The 21,615-nt window shown below is 43.0% G+C and overlaps 1 protein-coding gene across 4 annotated transcripts; it reads right to left on the reverse strand.

The window, feature by feature from the left end:
* Positions 1-67: 67 nt before the first annotated feature.
* LOC131126115 (FERM and PDZ domain-containing protein 1) lies at positions 68-20,226 on the reverse strand. Of its 4 annotated transcripts, none has more exons than XM_058068319.1 (16): positions 19,996-20,226; positions 16,626-16,739; positions 14,416-14,532; positions 14,163-14,326; positions 13,930-14,032; positions 13,811-13,856; positions 11,378-11,482; positions 10,047-10,142; positions 9,790-9,915; positions 9,579-9,698; positions 8,669-8,805; positions 7,334-7,553; positions 7,058-7,240; positions 6,770-6,914; positions 4,807-6,057; positions 69-3,769 (listed from the first exon to the last, which is right to left on the reverse strand). In XM_058068319.1, the coding sequence occupies exons 3-16, from the start codon at positions 14,526-14,528 to the stop codon at positions 993-995; spliced, it is 5,586 nt and encodes a 1,861-aa protein (XP_057924302.1). In that variant the 5' UTR covers positions 14,529-14,532; positions 16,626-16,739; positions 19,996-20,226; the 3' UTR covers positions 69-992. The 4 variants fall into 4 exon arrangements, with proteins under 4 accessions (XP_057924328.1, XP_057924302.1, XP_057924310.1 ...); XM_058068336.1 differs by having other exon boundaries at positions 70-3,769; positions 4,831-6,057; XM_058068327.1 differs by lacking the exon at positions 16,626-16,739.
* Between the last annotated feature and the right edge of the window lie 1,389 nt (positions 20,227-21,615).

Raw genomic sequence — 21,615 nt, forward strand, 5'->3', positions numbered from 1 at the left:
CGGTTTCTCTTTGCATGTTCTTTCCGGTCCATGAGCGGGAATCAAATCAAATCAAATCAAATCAACTTTAATTGTAGAGCCCTTTCCTGCATGCACACAAAGTGCTTTACAGAATTAAAAACAATTACCAATGGTTGTTTCAACGTGGCCGTTGTACTATACAGATGCATAGCTTCTTATTTACGCACAAATTGACCACAATTACTTGGAAAAATATTTAAAATATCTAAATATTTCACTTTATTTTGATAATGTCCCAGAATCAGGGTTGCCCTAAATGACAGTAAAATGACATATAAACGTATCAATGCAAATTTTAATAGTCAAACGGAGTGGTACAAAGCAAGAGCAATAAGTCATCATTTAGCCATTCAGACAATCCCTGATTAAACGCCGCTTGGTATGGCTTCAATGCATGCTTCTTAAGCACATATATTGATTTATATATGAAATTAACAGTTCCAGTCATGTGTTATATCATACTGATGCTGCGGTACAACAAAGTGTTCAGGTTAATCGGAATTTTTGTGGCAACATCGGAAAATTGCTCATTGCCAGTGGGCAAACAATAAGACTCGTTCTAATAAGTTTGGCCCTAAAGTGGAAAATAAAAGTATGAACAAATAAACTAAAAAATCTGCAAACCTAAACAAAATTATGCAACATTTGAATTAGGCTAACGTATTTTGGACGTCAATACTACCGAAGCAAAAGGCCTTCAACTGTTGCAAGCCACAACTCCCGAGACTAAGGCTGTAAACAATGACATAACATGGATACTTTTGTCTTTTCGACATTTCTTGCTCACGCCGTGGTGACCTTCATAAGTTGATTATTAGATCAACAATATCGAATACATTCAAGTCAGATCAAGACTGGTACATTTGCTGAGGCAACTTGCAGTTTGGTTAGCGGAGGTTTGCTGGGGTGGCTAAACACATGCACATGACCATTCCATCAACATGCTGCCGCTTTTGGGTTTGGCGCCGGCGTCACAGTGCCGTTAGCGTACGGAAGACCTGAGTGAGGCAGAAAACGGACGCGGTGAGAGCGGTGCACTGTTTAGCCAGCAGCTTGGTGCTCAGGTCGTGGCAGGTGCGATTGCCGCCCGCACGCTCGGCCGCCAGACACAAGTCCTTGAATGAGCGCGCCACGTCGGCTAGACTCGAGACGGCTTCGGCGTTCCTCCGCTCGCATCGGTCGCAACCGGAAAACCAAATGCATACGCCCGCCAACTCCACCAAGGTACGGAAGCTGTCAGCGAGTAAATTGAGCATTTCTTCCGGATTTTGCTCGATGCCGACGACCTTTTGGCAGCTCGTTGTGAGTCGCCTGGCTTCGGTTTGGAGCACCTGGTTGTTCTCTGTGAAGTGGGAAGCACACGTGTCCCTTGGGTGGCGACCTCCTTGACCAGCCGCGGAACGATCGGCAGCGCTTTTCTCCAAGACAGAAAGGAGCTGGTTGACGTCTACGCGGAGAACGTGGAATCCGGCGGGCGGCTTTGGGTAACGCTGCTTTCCGAGTCGATTAATGGTGTCTTTTTGCGTTTTACAGTTCATACAAACATCGGAGAGCGGCGAGAGGAGGGGGCTGAGCTCTGATGTCGGCGAGGTAAGAAAGGATGGAGGACCAGAAGGATCGGTCGTGAGAGGAAGAGCTAACCTGGAACTCGGCGGCTCGCCGCTGCCTTGGCATGAGAACTCATAAACGGTCATCTCCTCGTCGAAGCTGCCCCCCCCGCTGAAGCAGTTGGTGTAGACTGCTGGGCAGCCGCAGGCGTCCGTGTTCAAACCCTCGCAACGAGACGCCAGCGCAGGTTTCCAGCTTAAAGTAGTCCCTCCCTCTGATGACACCCCCGAATGGGACGGGTCCTCACAGACCTCAAAGACCAGGCAGCCTGAGGAAAGTGGGTTCCATGGGTCCGTGTTGGGTTCCGGTGGAATAGGAGGACTGATTAAGGGCCTGTCGATGCTACTTTGGTCTTTTTGGGATTGGCCGTGAAAATGTAGTCCCGGCCCGTTAAGATTTTGTGTGGTCACCACGATTGCAGGAGGAACGGAGGGCAACCTTGTGTCATTCATCTGGGATCTTGGAGCATCTTTGACAGGGCCAGGAGTGTCCACAGTCGGAATTGTGGAATGTCTTGCGGGGGTAAGCGCTATGGAAACTGGAGGCTGCGTTATCGGTCCTGGTGCTTTGTTTGATTCCAGCTGCTGTTGTCGCTGGGGTTCAGCCCGGACGGTTCTGTCATCTTCCAACATTCCTGGTGTTTCCCTCACTTCTGATCCTAAATCAGATTTGCTGGCCGGGGATGGAAGAACAGAAAACCTGTCCTCTACTTCCGATCCTGTGACAGTTGTATCCGAATCATCCGACTCCTCCGCCTGGAGTGTATCTCTGATACGCATGACATCATGGACGTCCATCGCCGTGTGCATGATGTCCGTGTTGGCGGAACACTGCCCGTCTTGGTTCAGGGATTCTTGGGAATGTGATAAAAACATGGGCAGCTTTTGGATCTTTTCTCTGAGTGTGGAAGCAGACAAACGGCCCATGACGTTGGGGGAACAGGACTGGAAGAGGAAGTGAGTCGGCGAAGGAGACCCTTTGGCAAGATTGTGGACCACGGTGGTGTTGGCGGGAAGTGAATCAGCACCCGAAGTGGACTCTCCTTTGGCTTTGTGGACAGTTTGAGTCTCGCATGAATTATTTAAAACGTCACTTTTCAATTCATCACTTGATGCTGTGATGGCGTTTGCCGCCAGCGTGTGTTCGGGATGAGCGTTCCTTTTCGTACCGCCGTCAGTGGCGGTGTGTTCAGGACGCGGACTACAATTCATGACTGTTGTCCGGTCATCTTTTCCACCCAAAGCATTTATTGCATCGTCGTCGTCAAAAACGTTATCGGAATTGGCGCCGTCTGCAACCTCGTCACTGGGAGTCCGACCAGAACAAACCACACCAGTACCTTCACCTTCATCGCTTGTGAGTAACTGTGGGTTCTTGAGTGCGTTTTCTTCTTCCTCGCAGCTGGATGTTCCTGTGCTGTGGTGAGCAACCGGCACTGGAAGCAGCGGGGATGAAGGTGGAGGAGGTGGCGGAGAGTACGAAGAAGAAGGCATTGCGTCATCATATTTTTGAACAGGGGCGCTTTTGTTATTCTGGTCCTGGTTGCCCAATTCCTCCTTCCCATCAGCTCTACGATCGGCGCTCTCCCACCCGTCTGGGTCCACTCGGCATCGCACAACAGTGATGGAAGGAGATCTGGTCTTGATGATGTCATTGACAGATTTTGATTCCATCGCGTCAGGTTCCATCTCCATGTCTTGTTTCCTTTTCCTGGTGGGGGCCAGGGGGTCTCTAGCTTGACCGCTGGATCCGAGACCATAAGCGATGAGAATGGGTTTGGTTTCAAGCTGGGCTGGTTCTCCTTCTGAGTGTGTCAGAGAGGAGACAGTCGGACTGGGATTCTGTGTTTGTTCTGAAGGTTCAGGGTCAGAGGTCAATGTGTGGGCATCAATGGCTTCTGCAAGATGGTTTTTACTTGACTTGGAACGGACCGGGTCCTGCGTTGATGCCGAATGAGGGTCTGGATAGGAGGCACCATCAGTTTCCTTGAAGGAACGACGCAAACGGGATCTTTTTCTATTATCGTATAAAGCTTTCCCGCCTCCGCCTTCCTTGTTCCCTCGTTGGCTCACTTCCTTCTTTGAGTCTGGCGTGGAGATTGTCATGTCACTCAAAAAACCCGCTTTCATCTCTGCACCATCTGCAAAAGGAGAAAAATACATATACATATTCAATATACAGCATGAAATACATTTATTGTTTATTATGATTTCGGCATTTGAATACTGATTGAGTCTTCACATCACGCACCGAAAAAAAAACAATCAGTGGTGAATATAAATATTGACAGTCATCGGGTCAAAATATTATTTTGCTGTCTTTTTAAATTATATGTATGCCAAACGGATGTCAAATATTAATAATTAAATAAATCATAGATCATTATTTCCTGTCTGCCACACCGTACATAAATGTGTAGTGTGAGAGCAGTCATTAAGGACAGTGTAATGACTGTAATGACCACAAGCTGCCACTAGATGGCAACAAAACCAAACATCTGGTCTGTTGAAATCATACACCTTATTCTCCATATACCCTGGTGCCTTGGTTAACGTTGTAATCCTTTCCAGAAGGATGGACTTAAAGCAAAACTGACTCCATCCATCCTGGACTCAGGGGCTCCTTTGGTTTTGGTTTGGTTTTCCGATTGGCACTCCCGCCTCTGGGTAATCCCGGACTAGTCGGCAGCCAATCACGGGGCACATTTGGACAAACAAACCAGAGAACCCGGAGAAAACCCACTCAACATGCAAAATCCACACAGAGATGCCCAAGCGGAGATTGCAAACCAGATCTTTCTGATCCCCTGTATGGTAAACATGCTCACCACCCGGCCACCATGCGGCCAGCAAATCTTCCCAAAGAAAATAATATAAATTCATTCATTCACCCAAAACATTTTAGAGACAATATTTATAGCTGTACATGCAGAAAATGATTAAAAAATAAACACTTTTAGCAAGTTTTGTTGGAAAAAGACAAAACCAAAACCTAAACAACACTTTTTTGTGGTCCATGTGTTTGTTATATCATGTCTGTTTTGGTTTGAGTTCATTCTGGAACGCATTAACGACGTTAACCAAGGCACCAGGTAGGTATTATCTAACAATATCTGATAAATAATGAAATAACATTTAGGAATACGCCAAGAACCAAGGAAAAACAAGCTTGGAGCACCTGTGAACTTCATGACAGTATCACCTTTAGGCCCCGCCCCGGAGCCTGGATCGTCAGGTGATGTCAAGCGATCCCTGGCATCGAAGAACTCCTCATCGGAGCTACTGTCTCCAAAGCCGGGTGGCGGCTGGAGAATGGGAAGCGGCCGCAGGTCACGTGCTGGGGCGTGTTCCTGCTCCGGATCCTCTCCTCTTTGCGTCCGGCTCCCAGGTCGGGAAAGGCTGCGAGCGCTGTCAGGGGTGATGTTGGAGCAAAGCTTGTAGTAACAGCGTGCGTCGCTTTGATCAAAGTTAAACACAAAGTCGGAGTGGGAGGAGGCGGAGGTTGAGGAAGGGGAATGGGGGTGTCGGCAAAAACTGCTGTTCCCTCCGTCACATAATCTTGTCAAAGCCTCGTCCGTGTGGTCAGTTAGCGCTGTTGTCCTTTTCCTCACATCATCCTCTTCATCCTCACTCGCCTCGGGGGGACTCGGGAGGTCCACAAGGCAGGACAGCTCGGCAAAACATGTGTTGTCGCTTTCCGAGTAGGAGCTGGTGGAGTAATTGGTGAGGTGAATGTCAAAGGAGCGTTGAGGTTCAGCTCCATCGCCACACATTTTTGCGCCGCCGTCGTCGCTGTAGGACGTGACGTGAAGAAGACGATGAGAGTGAGCCGGAGGAGGAGCAAGAAGGTGACCCTCGGAGTACGTGTGAGTGTACGGGTGGAGTTCCAGAGTGGAATATGTCTGGGCGTGGCTCGGTGTGGAAGCGCTGGGATGGAGGGAGGCACAGGAGCACAAAATCAAGTCGTCTTCCTCCAGGAAGTCGAGAGAGTCGCTGGAAGGGCTGGTTATGACACAGGAGTCGGTGTGACATGAATCTGACAGACACGGCTGGTCCTCAGTAACTGCACTTGCGGTCTTGGGTTCTTGGGGCTCGTTTTCAGGTTTCTCGCAGTCCTCGTCTGTCGCATGAATCCGTAATCGTCCGCCATTCTGGTTTCCTGTCTCTTGCTTGTCTTCTTTCTTACTCTCTTCAATTGTATCAGTTGGATCCTTTTCTGCGTCAGCATCATTTTCATCTTTCCGACTTCTACTTTCTCTGGCATGTTTGTTTATCTCGGGGTTCCTTTCAGGCCTGCGCCTTCCCTCTGGGCCCGATGAGGATCTGACACGTGGGCAACGTTTGCCATCACGAGACTGGCGGCTGACAAGCGGCTCCATGTCCAGGTCGGACGAGTTGTCAGAGTCGCTGCCGCAACGCGACACGTAACCTGTCGATGGAAATGGCCGTGAAAACATGACTTGGAACAGCGGAAGGCGTGTACTGTTCTTTTAAACAGACTCAATGTGGTCGTTCAAAAAAAAAAAAGAAATCATAGTGAATAAACAATTTATTATATATAGTGGAACATAAAAGTATGAACTATTGAGTATGGTTTGGAGCTACGGTAATATGAATACTGTTCAGAATATAAAAAAATATATGGTAAAATAGATACAAGACAATATGAACATAAAATAAAACAATAATAATAATGTTCAATTCTTCAATTAAAAAGAAATATGACAAAAATAAGTAAAAGAGATGTGAAAAAATAAAACTGTAAAATTGTATATACTAAAATAGATAATAACTTTTAAAAAATCATACAGAATAAACAATTTATTACATATAGTGGAATATAAAAGCATGAACTATTGAGTATGGTTTGAAGCTACAGTAATATGAATACTGTTCAGAATATAAAAATATACATGGTAAAATAGATCCAAGACAATATGGATATAAAATAAAACTAATAATAATGTTCAATTCTTAAATTAAAAATAAATATGACAAAAATAACAAAAAGAGATGTAGAAGAAGAAAAGAAAAAAAACAAAAAACAAAAACAAATAAATATAAATATAAATAAAAAAAAATAATAAAAAAAAAATTAAAAAAATTAAAAAAATTAATAAACAGAGCCTCAATGTGTGTACCTTCTTCAACTGACACTTTGTGCTTCTTCGGGGCATCCATCCAGGGAAAGATATTCATGGCGGGGTCAACAAACACTCGACAGTAGCCTGCTATTAGGCACGACATATCCTTGGCCGCTAGCGTCTCCAGTAGCAGTGTCATGGGCTGGAAGGACACCAAAGAGTATGAGAAAACCAGACCAAAAACATTGGCTGTTGTAGATACAAAAGATAGGAGCTCAAAGTCGAGACACTAATTCTTCACATCAAAATCCATAACTAAAGATCCAAACCTCCTCCCGGTCTCACCTTTATGTCCTGCAGGTATATTTTTACCAGGCTGACCTTGTCAGACTCCTGGATGAGCTCCAGGCGTGTGATGCTGTTAAATTCTGTGAGGGTGGACAGGATGCTCATTTTGTGGTTGATCACCTGACTCACGCCGTAGCGTGCGCCCACCAACAGGGTTACCGTGGACTCTCTGTCCTGCAGCTGAAGATAGAATTGATGGTTACCAGTACTGATACACGATGTCATGACCATATCATGACATACGTGTACAGTGCACAGGACTAATAGTCTTACCATCATAGTCGCACTAAAGGATTTCCCACCAAAGGACTTGAGCTCACTTAGTTCCTCCAGGTAGTTTAAGCGCGCCAGCTCAACTGTCAGTCCTTTCTGTTTGGAATCATTCTGGGATTGGCTCTTCTTCAATTGGAAGGTTATGGCCTTTTTCATGTCTTTCTCTCGCATGTTTCTCAACAGCGTGGAGGAAACAAAGGTTTCCATGCCCCACGTCTTGCTGGAGAAAGCACAGACACTCCGTCAGCAGTAATCAGTCGTACATTCATCAATTCATCTTTAGTTGTTCATACATGCAGGCAGTGGCAGTTTTAGCTTCGGGTCACATGGGCCATATTCTCTAGGCGGGGTTGCAAGGCGCTTTTGGCGCCCTCTACCTTCAATTGGAGTTTATTGTAATGGTAATGGTTTAATTTCATTTGAACATGCATCAGATTCCAATTGAGTGCATCCCATAATCAGTTCTCAGTTCCACATTTCCAAAAGTAGGAAGTAGGAAGAAGCAACGCTTATTAAATCCTACCCCTCCATCTGGTACTTTTACAATCAGGAACTGTTACATTTGTTCACTTCCTGCTTTCCTAATATAGTTAAAGTTTTTTTTTATTATTTCATTTATTTATTTTTTTTATCATGTACCGAAGTACGAGGTGATATGACCATACAATGACATAATGAAAGCTGAAGCGTTTATGGAATAAAAAAAAAACAAAACAACTTTAACTATATTAGGAAAGCAGGAAGTGAACAAATCCTTCAAGTACTCCTTTTGGACATGTGGAACTGTGAACTGATTATGGGATGCACTCAATTGTAATCAGATGTATGTTCAAATGAAATAAAACCATTACCATTACCATTACCATTTCTTCACCAAATTATTGACCATGAGCTTTCCTCTCACGTGGGAGCACCATACAAGCTAGAACCGCTACTACATGCTTTTAATTTCATATAATAGGGCCCCCTTAAAATGTTCTTAAGCCCCCCTAAATAATTTGATATTTTTTATTGATTTAAAAAAAAAAAAATCTGACAAATGTCATATAATAGGGAAAAAGCAGGCTAATAAACAAGCCAATAAGCAGGATAATACTAGCCTACTACTACTAGTAGTAGTAGTAATAATTAGAAGAAGAATAATGCTGATAGTAATAATAATAGGCTAATTAATAATATAATAATGATTATTAAATAATGATCACTGTCCACTGGACAAAATGGTTGCAGAGCTTGAGCTGCGGTTTTGCAGTGTAGATCCACGTGGGGGGCACCATACAAGCTAGAACCGCTACTGCATGCCTTCATCAGGACAAAATGCACGCGTGTCTTTACATGACTGTCTTCAGGCTGGTCTTTGGTGGCAGCCCGCAGCTCACCAGCCTCTCCTGGATGTGCAGAGCAGCAAGTCGCAGGGCAGTGTTACACCTCATCTCCACCGCAAAGCGCTCCTGCAGAACATCATTCACCCCCTGACAAAAACACAACTGTGTCATAACGGCGTCCCGATTCCTGATGTGCTCCTGTTTGCTTTCATCTTGAATAACATGGACTACTGCCAGGCTATTCTGTCGAGCTCAGGAAAGCTACCACAGCTACAGCATGTTCTTGTCTTCCACAAATCTAATTCTAAGATTGTTTTATTGATTTTTTAAATACGTGAATGGCCGAGCCCGATAATATTTCTCGGGCCTTTCTCGGATGGGCCCCTTTCAACTGTCTGGTTCGAATCTCGCAACTGCAGGAACCCTGGGAGGACTTATTTAGCATTGAATAGTGAATAAAATAAAATAAAATCTCGAATCTCACAACTGCAGGAACCCTGGGAGGACTTATTTAGCATTGAATAGTGAATAAAATAAAATAAAATCTCGAATCTCTCAACTGCAGGAACCCTGGGAGGACTTATTTAGCATTGAATAGTGAATAAAATAAAATAAAATCTCGAATCTCGCAACTGCAGGAACCCTGGGAGGACTTATTTAGCATTGAATAGTGAATAAAATAAAATAAAATCTCGAATCTTGCAACTGCAGGAACCCTGGGAGGACTTATTTAGCATTGAATAGTAAATAAAATAAAATAAAATCTCGAATCTCACAACTGCAGGAACCCACTCACACACTTGCTCACAATGCGTCAGGCCACTACCCAAAGTTAACTACATAATGGGGTTGCCGCCACTGCTCAAAATGGCCAAAATACAAGCTACAAGATGCTAATAGTCAACGCTTCCGCTGTTTACCTGCAGGTAAAAATACTCAAAGGCAGTCGGATCTCCCTGTAGTAGAGTCTCAGGTTGTTTGGGGACGAAACAAACACGGAAAAGACACCTGAAGTCATGGGACTCTTTCTTCTGGACCACCTGAGCTCTCACACACACACAAACACACACACACACACACACAGGTAATGCTGTATTGCCTGTACACGGTGTTATTTATATGTTTGTATACCTCTTGTATCTTCTCCTCGTCATGAAGCAGCAGCAGTTTAGTGACACTGTACTGCTGCTCCAGCACCAGGGAGAAATGTTCAATATTCCTTAGAGAAAGTTTTTCCTTGAGTGTCATCACGATGTCCTGACGCAAACATTAAATTAGAATACAAGTTTGGAGGTTAGAGTTTGATTAGAAAAAAAACCCAAAAAACGGAGAACCCAGAGAAAAGCCACAAGCACAAGAAGATGGTGACTGAAGCAACTGTACTTTACCTTGACTGTTGTGCTGGGTTCAAATTTAAAGGCTTTGGTCTGCCCATTCTCCAGATAAACCTTCAGAACATTCGGCAGGAATAGCAGCGAGTTGCCCTGCAAAAAAGTAAAAAGTAGAGTCATGGCGACAGACACCCGGAACGGCGTGAGCATGTCTTCGAGACGGTCAGGACATCGCCTCTGCTTCTTACAAACCCAGATTTGTCTCGGTAAACGTCTGGTTAGACATAAGGAATACTAGTGCTGCTCATACAGGATTTCATGTTTTCATGTTTTCCCAGTGTGTTTCCATGTACCATTCTCTGGCATTCCTGTATTTAAACTGACCGTGACACCCACTTCCATCTCTTCCTAACAAGGATCTTCCAGTCACGTAATCAGAGTCATTATTGGGAAACAAGACAAATATCGACCAGCATCTTCTCTGGGATTAGTAATGGCCACTCCAGCCTCTGTGGTTTTCCTCATCCAGCTAATTTCACATCCGCTAACAGGACGGGAGCAGCCAGAGCCAAGAGCCAAGAGCCAGAGCCTCTATGAAAAAACAGCAGCACGAGCCATATTAAGTGCATATGGGTATAGTCAGTGGCATCATTAGGCCTATTTTAGGGGGGCTTCGGACCCCCTAAAATGTTCTTAAGCCCTAAATAATTTGGTATTTTTATTGATTTTTTTTTTTTTTTACAAAAAAGTCTGATTAATTTCATATAATAGGGCCCCCGTAAAATGTTCTTAGGGTCCCCCTAAAATGTTCTTAAGCCCCCCTAAATAATTTGATATTTTTATTAATTTTTTTTTTACAAAACAATCTGACAAATTTCATATAATAGAGCCCCTTTAAAATGTTCTTAAGCCCCCTAAATAATTAGATATTTTTTTATTGATTTTTTACATTTTTATTGTCTTTTTTTACAAGAAAATCTGACAAATTTCATATCATAGGGCCCCCTTAAAATGTTCTTAAGCTCCCCTAAACAATTAGACTTTTTTATTTTTTTTTATGATTTTTATTTTTTTATAAAAAAATCTGACAAATTTCATGTAATAGGGCAAAAGCAGGCTAATAAGCAAGCCAATAAGCAGGCTAATACTAGTAGTAGTAATAATCAGAATAACAATGATGATAGTAATAATAATAATAGGCTAATTAATAATATAATAATGATTATTATATAATGATCAATGAATGGTTGCAGAGCTTGTGTACCTAATTTCCGTAAGTGACGCCATTGGGGTGATATCGCTCAAACAATATTATGTAACATATTCAAGCTCAAGCACAACAAAGTGAGGTCATTAGAAGTTGGCCAAAGTAACCTCGCCTCACTCACCTGAGCGTGTCCGTTCACTTCGACTTCCTCAGCAAAGCGGACTTTCACTGGGTTGGACTTCAGCTTGGCCCTCTTTTCCGGCGTGATGAAGGACGACTTAGGGCCCTAGAAGGTCGACAAGAATTAGCCTGTGGAACATTCTAACATTTCAATTACAAAGAAAAGTACCAATATCCATACAGAAATATCGATACCATCAATACCAGTTCTTTATGCTCTAAAATCAATTCTCAAATCAAAATATTGATACTTTGATACTTGAGTCATTCAGACAATACACGTCATTAACAGGAACAAAGTGGACCGTAACTAAATGATTGATATGTTGGCTAACGACTTTTTCCTCCGCATAGGCATGAATGAGTTTTACTTGGTATCCGATCAGAAAGAAAACGATTGGTATCGCACATGACTACTGGGCACTGAGTGAGGAAACGGGTAAATCCCATGACGACAATCTGGGGATGGGTCCGCATCAGGTGGGGTCTTTGAAGAAGCTGCCATCCAGGGAATGAAACGCAGTGGCGAAGATTGTATTGTATCCGGAAGTGAGGCTGGAATGAGCTCCTCCAACTCAAGGAAAATTGAATGCCCAATCTGAGACAATGTCTGTAGATGAAGTCTGAGGACTTGATCTACGAACAGTTGGGCTGTCTGGAAGCCTAAAGGGAACTTTTCTCGGGGGAAAAGGGTTGAGGAATCATCATCCCGCTGTGATGTGGAATGAAAAGGATCCGCCCTGATATGGAATCATTACGGCGATGTGGCAGCTCCTTAAATAGGGCCTACGATGATGCGGAACTTTGATTGTTGTCGACGCTTTAGTGTGCCGGTCTGTGTTTACCTACCTGAGCGTTATCCAGCAGCCTTTTAAGGGGCGGCCATCAATGGAATGAAAGAAAGTGGCAATGATTCTACCTCGTGGCTTATCCTTTATGATTCTGCATGATGCTTTAAGTCATGCATACAGTCACCATTGTACAGTAAAATAAAACAAAAAAAACAAGCTGCCTTTGGATTGTGTGTCGACATTCAGCAGTTTAACAACAATGTACCTTAACTGTGTAGACAGTCTTCCACCAAAATAAATATTTAGTGTAAATACTTCAAACTTCATATGGATTTATATGATCTGGCAGCCATGACTCAAATGAAACGAGAGTTGCTTCCATCAGCAGAGGCAGAAAGAAGAATTATTGAGGTTCAGTCACATTTATTTCGAGATCTCCCGACAACCAAGTGGAAACATATAAATCTGCTTGTGGGCTACTGATTGAAGTGCTGGACCTCGACACTTGCAAACCAAGCAGGCGTCCACCCTAACATACACAATGTGTCCATGTGGGGGCATCCACCCTCACATACACAATGTGTCCATGTAGGCAGCATTGTTGGAGTACTACAGTGTAGGACCTTGGTGATGGGGCAGTGTGATGCTAAGTTGACACCCTGATTTACGAGTATGTTGCCAGGCGGAAAACGTTGGTGAATGCAGTATACAGTATATGCATAATGTTGTTTTTTTATTTTAAATATTAAAAGGACAAGCTGTACAGCCCGGATATAAATAGACAAAGACAAATAGACAAATAGTTCAGCTGGAACTATTACCCCTGACACCCCTATGGAAAAGTCAGCATTTCAAAAAATGCTGCCAACGTTCGACAGACAGTACCAATTGCTGGAGAGTGTCTTTGCCAAACTTTACAAAGATTACATATTGCCATACGACTGTGGCGTCATTAGGCCTATTTTAGGGGGGGTTCAGACCCCCTAAAATGTTCTTAAGGTCTCTAAAATAATGTGATATTTCTTATTGATTTTTTTTTTTTTACAAAAAAAACCTCTGACTAATTTCATATAATAGTGCCCCCCTAAAATGTTCTTAAACCCCCCTAAATAATTAGGTATTTTTTATTGATTTTTTTCATAGATTGTTTTTTATTACAAAAAAAATCTCTGACTAATTTCATACAATAGGGCCCCCCTAAAATGTTCTTAAGCCCCCCTCAATAATTTGATATTTTTTATTTATTTTTTTAAACAAAAAAACTGACAAATTTCAAATAATAGGGCCCCCTTAAAATGTTCTTAAGCCCCCCTAAATAATTTGATATTTTTTATTGATTTTAATTTTTTTGTTGTTGATTTTGTCTTTTTTTTTTTTTTTTTACAAAAAAATAGTTCAGCTGGAAATATTACCCCTGACACCCCTATGGAAAAGCCAGCATTTCAAGAACTGCTGCAAATGTTCGACAGACAGTACCAATTGCCAGAGAGTGTCTTTGCCAAACTTTACAAAGATGACATATTGCCATATGACATATACCTAACAATGGTTTATTTGATCTCAAACAATGTTGACAATAATATCTTTGAACGTCAATTTGCGGGACAATAAACCGTGGGGACAGATTAGATATCGTGACTTACCAGCATTGTTCTGAGAATAGTCACCGATAACGCATCTTCACACTCTCTAAAAGAAAAAGGGACAGTAGTGTTCAGATACATTTTATACGGGTACTTGTACACACAACGCAAGCGTAGACCTGATTATTTCAGCAGCTTGCTCAGAGGTCAGATCATCAACAGTGACATTATTGATCTTCAGTAACTGGTCTCCAGGGACGAGCCGACCATCTGCAGGACCACCTGGGTGCACAAAATGTCCTTGTGTTGTCATGTCTGACCGAGTGTAATATACTCGTATTGCACAACATGTTTATTCAACAGGTCTCCTTTTATCTTCAAAGCAGGATAATTCCAATTCCGTGAATATTACCTGGGGTGACCGCTTCTACCAGGATGGGTGTGTGGGAGGAAAGGGTGAGGCCATGAGATCTGAAGTTTGGGTCCTGCTGGATCAAAACATTCAAGCGGAATGGGGAGTTCCTCTGGTCTGAAGTACTGCACTCTGCTGTCGTCCCATCTATTGCAATTCTGTCTCTGGGGGGGGGGTCGGAAAAGAGCATCAGAGTTATTGCTAGGAATGACTTGGGACGACCTCACACTAGCTTTAAAATGAGGTAGTTTACCTGCTCAAAGACCTGCTGCCCAACTCTCGGGACCGTCTCAGCCATCGTCCCACCACCTGCTCGACCCTGCTGGTCCTACGGGATGGGGAGTAACTCCTGTCCTGCAGTTCCATTTATCTAGAAGAGGATCACGAATAAAGCATTCGAGTACCTTGAGAAGGCCAGTGGGCTCTTGGATGGCCGCCATTGACCCTGGTTCAGATGTTAATTTATGGCCAGGGCAAATAAACCCGTGGCCCTCGGTTCTTAATAGATCTCAACATTCACGAGAGGACGGAGGGTTCTGAGAGCGTGATAAGAATTCTCAGACACCATCGATTTATATATATCGATTTATACCATCGATAAATATAATGAACTCCCCAAGTAATCATGACATTACTGAAGAAGCAGAAACAGTTTCAGATACAGTATATACATACTGGTCCACAATCATGGCTTACCGTTACATCCCATAATAACCATTAACGATATGTTGAAATGACTACAATAATCGATGGGTGGTTACACGGATAATCTTAGCAAGCTGAGGTGAACCAAACAGCTGCTGGAAGCAATCTCTAGCAGACGCACTTTGCTGATGATGGCCATTAGCGCCATCCATTAGAGGAACCACGCCGTCCAAGAGAGGAGGAGAAAAAGCAGGAGAGAAAAATGAACATATTTTGATCACAGCTCGAGGAGGCAAAGGCTTGGGATGAAGTGCAGAGTTGACACAGCGCTAATGTCTCCACTGGGATCTTGTCCCATAAGCACATTATCCATCTGTCTGTGGAAACCCCTCACTTGCTTCCAACTCTTGTTTTACCTCACGGTGCCACTCCCTGACTTTTCTGGACCCTCCTTCGCTCTAGCCTGTGTGGCATGACATAGCCACGGGTACAAGCCGGTGAAAGATAAACGGTGACACATCAGTGGTATTTGGTATCTGGGCCTTAAGTGGGGACTTAATGGACTCAGTCCACCTTTTAAGACCACCACTGTCACGTTGCAATCGAACAACCCATCAATACCAATGGGTCCTAGAACAGGACCATTGTTCAGTCTTTGTATGTCCCATCCGAGTCGGCTCCTCGCCTTCATAGACCGGGTAGACTACTGGTCTTTGTAGACCAGGCAGACGACTGTCCTTAGTAGACCGGGTAGACTACTGTCCTTAGTAGACCGGGTAGACTACTGTCCTTCGTAGACCGGGTAGACTACTGTCCTTAGTAGACCGAGTAGGCTACTGGCCTTCGTAGACCGGGTAGACTACTGGCCTTCATAAACCGGGTAGACTACTGGTCTTCGTAGACCGGGTAGGCTACTGTCTTTAGTAGACCAGGTAGACTACTGGCCTTTGTAGACTGGGTAGGCTACTGGCCTTCGTAGACCAGGTAGGCTACTGACCTTAGTAGACCGGGTAGACTACTGGCCTTCATAGACCGGGCAGCCTACTGGCCTTCATAGACAGGGTACGCTACTGGCCTAGTAGGATGCAGACCCCGAATTCAAACACAGCCATAGTCTCCCCAACGTATCCTTGGTCTTCTCCAAAGCCTCCTACCGATCGGACGTGCCCGGAACACCTCCCCAGGGGGGCATCCGGGAGGCATCCTGACCAGATTTCTGAGCCACCACATCTGGTTGCTCTCAATGCGGAGGAGCAGCGGTTCTACTCCAGGAGTTTCTCCCAGAATACAGTGCTTAGGAGAAAACGTATAGCTAAGCATAGCACAATCAGAGTTGCTCAACACTTACATATGACTGATAGAAAAATACTGGGAGAGGCAGACACACATAATATTGTTGCCATTTGTGTTGTTTTGTGACTCGGCTAATTAAAGTTAGTTGGTCGGTCCGGTGATTTGTTTTCATTGTACTTCTCTTAAACGTAATGTCTCGTTCTCCTGGACGCAATCATCTCGTATGGTAATTCATGTTAGCATCATGCATTTGCAAAGGCGCAGTCACACAGTGCAGGCAAATTAGATTACAACGTACGTCTGCAGGCGATGGCAGGTACTTTGTGCGTCACACGCACTTAGCCAGATTAGAATGAGCTTCTCCTTAACCTTCCAGGTCAGTTGAAGGCAACAGACTAAGCTATGGTATCACAGACAGTGTCTCTGATCCGCTACGCCCCACTCGGGACTCTCCAAATTGTTGCGTGTGGTCATTGGTTTTTATGTGGACGCTACAAATGGCTTCACATTCCCTGAACAACACACCTGATCTCAGGACTTTAGGTCAGGGCTCCATGAGGTCGCCAGTAAAAACCCCATTCTGCTAGCTCTCCATCCGTTATTGCCCTGCTGAGGAACAAGGTGACATGTCTTCCTCACCTGAAGACAAACATAGTTAGCAATTAGAGTTTGAGAAGGTACACATGGGCATCGAAAACGTATCAAATCAACGGTGGTACGTTCACAAGATGTGAGGGAAGCATGGAATAGCAAAGGTGTTAAAAAGGACACGAAGCAGGAAGACGAGGAAAAAGCACATCGGTGCTGCAAGGCTGCTTTTGCCTTGTGCTGTTGCACTTGCCCCGGCTCCAAACACCATCCATATTTTATGAGGGCCTTGGAAAATGTCCTGGGAAAAGTCCCATCAGCCCAACTGTCAGTTATTTCAATACGCGCCCCTAGCATTGCTTTTCCTACTGCGTTATTGAGTACAGGGTTACTACAGATTACACATTTCAAAATTCCTTACTAGACTAGCAGTAGCAGACTAGCTTAGAGCTGCAAACCGTGAATGATTGATTCATCGATTATCCAATAAATCGACAAATGGTAATGGCAATGGTAATGGTTTTATTTCATTTGAACATGCATCAGATTACAATTGAGTGCATCCCATAATCAGTTCCCAGTTCCACATGTTCAAAAGGAGTAGGAAGAAGCAAAGCTTATTAAATCCTACCCCTCCATCTGGTACTTTTACAATCACTAACTGTTACATTTGTTCACTTCCTGCTTTCCTAATATAGTTTACGTTATTATTTTATTTAATTATTTTTTGTCTCGTACCGAAGTACAAGGTGATATGAGCATCCAATGCCATAATGGGTACCATAGTAAGTGTCAATATAGTGATATATATAGCACATCATGACTGGTTCAAGACTCTTCATCCTTGTATTTTGCAAACATCAACTGCTTGTATCGTTTCTTGAATTGGCTCATCGTTGTGCATTGTTTGAGTTCCTTACTCAATCCATTCCATAGTTTTATTCCACATGGATTTTCATGGCTTTTTAACGTAGTCCTAGCAAATTGGTATTTGATTAATAATTTTTTATGTAATAATGTAAACAGAAACATTCCTAGACTTAAGTCTCTGAAATGTGAATATTTTTAACATTTCCCGAGTCATCCATGAAAGCCAGCTCATTATCAGATCAGTTTTGAAAACAGTTTTGCCTCCATTTTTGCCTTATCTTCCAAACCGCAACATATCCCCGCAAATGTCCCATTTCCCACCCGGTACATATTTCAATTGAGATACAGTTCCAGACTGTTTAAGTGAATTTCTGCAAAATAGGATTCCTTATGGCGGTTATGGCATAGAAACTTGTTTACAATTACAACCCTCTAGACTTGAACTAAGGCCCATATAACTCCTATGACCCAGTATACAAAGTGTCCGCTTTCTGGCAAACGGTGTTCTGTGTTTTTTTTCCAGAAAATCCGTTGTCTTTATGCACAAAAACGTAACTGAAACCGTAGTCCAAATTACCGAGCTCACCCCCTGTTATGTTTTATTATGAATGTACTTTTTTCTGGGTTTGAGTTTATGGTCTGACTTTATGTTAGGGTTTATGAATGTGTATGTGTCGTAGTCAAAGTGCTGCCCGCATCAATAATGCATTCAGATAATGCCAAGAACCTACAGTCATGTCAGCACATAGACCCGCGTCTGTGAACGAGAGAGCAAGGAGGGTGACTACAATACATGACATCCCAAAGATTTTCAGAAGGTTGCTGGGGTTATGCAAAATGCTCCCAGGACACGTGAAAAAATACCTGATGGATTGTGTTCCCTAACACTTCCACAGCCAAAGTAGTAACATTCTATCGGGACTTATTTGAAGGGATTGTGGTCACAGGTACTCCATTCAGGTTTTCGTCTTTGCACTTGGCTGATTACTATCTCTTCCCTCACATTCGCTTACTATATTAGCCAGGAAATTGGTGAATCCATCCATCCGTCCGTCTTCCAATGCTTATCCGAGGTCAGGTCGTGGAGGTAGCTAAAGCAGGGAAGCCCATATTTCCCTCACCCACTTTGTCCAGCTCCTCCTGGCGACTCGCAAGGTGTTCCCAGGTCAGTGGAGAGACATAGTCTCTCCAAAGTGTCCTGGGTCTTCTCAGAGGCCTCTATTAGTCAAACGTACCCTGAACACCTCCTGACCAGATGCCTGAGCCACCTCATCTCTCAATGTGGAGGACCAGCGTTTCCACTCTGACCTTCTCAACTTATCTCCTGGGGAGAGCCTAGCCGCCCTACAAAGAAAACGGCCAGAAACGGCAATCAAAACAAACATCCCTACCTGCTAGTGGGTTGTCCATAAATACTGAACATGGACGTATGGACGCATGGACACAAACCAAGGCCAAAACCTGCCCGGTTCCAAAGAAGATCTAATTTTATCTATCAATAAGATCCATTAAAACCAACTATTACTCTTCATGAGTATCCTTGCAGACCAGCTGTAGCAGTTTCATTGTGGCACACCCACCCTGAGCCATCGCCGGCTGTTAAACTTGACAAACGCAATTGCATCAAAAATGTATCCGTGGCTAAAAATAACACAATAAATTAGTAAAGCAGTCGGCCAATCTCGTATTTCATCTCTACTTTAATTCCAGATATGGCCATGAAACACACACAGTGCACACACACACAGTTACACAATGTATAAAGGACGGCCTGCAGGTCTCACGGCATCACGCGCATACATTGATGAGCACATAAAATGGCAACAATAAGGTTTGTCCAGGTCAGGGTGGCATGATGCGGCAAAATATCCACAGCGACCTTGTCCTGTAAAATGACTAGTGAGCATCTCTCTCTCTCTCTCTCGCTTGGAATTAAAGTATTGATCTGTCCCTGACTTTGATTTATTTGTGTAGTCATCAACTGTTCATCAAGTTGCTGAATAAAGAGAATGTTTACTTTTTTTTAATTGCAGTGATCCATCCGGACCATTAGCATCTCCCTGCTGATAACTCAATTTTTCACAACAGTCAGACTCTACATAAGAATATATAAAGAATATATAAACAAAATGCAAGCTTATGTCCAAGTTGTAGTATTAGTTAACAATTTAAAAGTTGCTAGCTGCACTCTATGCAAATATTGGTGGAGTTGGGATGTAGTTAATGTATGCTAATGAAGTGGTAGCTAGCTAATGTTGTTGTTATTGTTGCTACTTTTACAGCTTGCTAACATATTTCCTCCGACTTGGTGCTCAAAACGTACAATAATCATCCATGTGGTGTACAGTACACACACCATATACTGTATTTAACATACCGGAGCACATTTCTTAATCACTTTAGCTAGCCTTGTAATAATAACAGTTAAAGACCTTACCTATAGGCGGGGGGGTTGTTTGTGTCTCTAATCCCCCCCCGGAGAGCCACCGGGACCACCACATCAGACATGGAGTTATCAGAGCAGACACAGGAAGAAGAAAAGAAAGAAGAAAAGAAACAAATGTGAGTGGAGTCAGTATTCCAAAGGAAGTGTAAAGCCGCACATAGACGCTGTCTGTCCGCGATTAGAAAATCCCACAGCAGGTGAGACAGGCGGCCGGAAGGTTGAGGCGCGTGCACGCCGTTACCCCCCCGCCCCCTCCACATCCCGCCATCACCACACACACAAACACGAAGTGAATTCACCCCGATTTAATCGTTAATTCTGTTTAATATATTGATTATAACTTATATATGCCTTTTACAGCTTTTGTGTGGCGTACATTAACGTGTATTGTATTACTATATAACCCAAGTGGTATTCCCCAGAAAATTTATAGTTTATAGTTTATAGTTTTGGTTATTCACTTGGTCGTGTCATAAAATACTATTTTAATTAATTTCAATAAATACATATTTATATTGAATATTTACCACGACCTAATAACTGTTATATTTTGAACAGGAAGCGGTGTGCTTTATTTTGAAATCTCCTGTTTGCAGTCAATAAACGACTACAAGTTGAAATAAAAGTCACTGGATATTAATGGGGTTGACGAGGCGGGGTGTACTTCCGTTGTACACCATGTTGAGGGTTTAGACGCCATGATGGTGAGCAGAATCCGGAAACATTGCATTGTAAACGTGCCCTGGCACACTGCTCAGTGATCAATCAATTTGTTATTTTTTAAGCTCCCTTGTATGTGTCATAAATATGTTAATTGCTAATTTGTTTCTGTGTGTGGTTAGTGTCACACGTCAGTGATTATGATGATGATTTAGGTTATAGCCTAGCAAATGTGTTAAAAGTGGCTTTGGTAAAAAAAAAAATGGCGACATTGCTCCAAACAAATCATCCATGTGACTGTGGTGACACCTGGTGGAAGAAGTTGAAACACTACACTGAGCCCCGTCAGTATTGCCAGAGAGAGATCAATAATTGTTGCATTTAAATAAAAGATAATTAGTAATTATAACATTATAAAAGACATCCAAAAAATCCATAAAGTACCATAATTTGATCTGTTGAATACACGGCATTACCAAACACAAACATCCTGCACGTGGCCTGATGTCTCACGTGACTCGGGTGGGGCCGCTGTTGTGCCAGAGGCAGCTTTTATGCTATACTGCTTTTAGTTCATCTAAAAGCCAATATTTCATTCTAAACTACATTCTACTCCATATGTGTTAATGTTTAACTGTAATAGATGGTCCTGAGCAGTATGAAATTGTCATTTTTATTTCAAAATACGGTCCTTTTAAGCTTGTGGTACGACCATTTGTAATTTACTATCTGGCAACGTCAACCAGAGACACCGTTATGATGTTTTGTCATGGCCACAAGATGTCAGTGTTGCTCAAATATACAATTGCCTGCTAAAACCGTACTTGTTGCCCACAGTGATATTAAAATATATACATATTATTTTCTGTTTGTTTACAGTGTCATAAATACTGAGTAAGTGTATATTACTAAACTTATACTACTAAACTACTACTACTAAACTTTGTATGT

Source organism: Doryrhamphus excisus, chromosome 1, assembly GCF_030265055.1.
Source record: "Doryrhamphus excisus isolate RoL2022-K1 chromosome 1, RoL_Dexc_1.0, whole genome shotgun sequence".
NCBI classification, from domain to species: Eukaryota; Metazoa; Chordata; class Actinopteri; order Syngnathiformes; family Syngnathidae; genus Doryrhamphus; species Doryrhamphus excisus.

What these genes read in the sequence shown, in the direction of transcription:
- LOC131126115 (XM_058068327.1), bottom strand. Translation starts at nt 14,528, where the DNA reads ATGGAACTGCAGGACAGGAGTTACTCCCCATCCCGTAGGACCAGCAGG. An exon ending in CCTTTAGTGCGACTATGATG is followed by an intron (nt 7,241 to 7,333) that starts GTAAGACTATTA and finishes TTCTATCTTCAG; the next exon opens with CTGCAGGACAGAGAGTCCAC. An exon ending in TATACCTGCAGGACATAAAG is followed by an intron (nt 6,915 to 7,057) that starts GTGAGACCGGGA and finishes GTGTCCTTCCAG; the next exon opens with CCCATGACACTGCTACTGGA.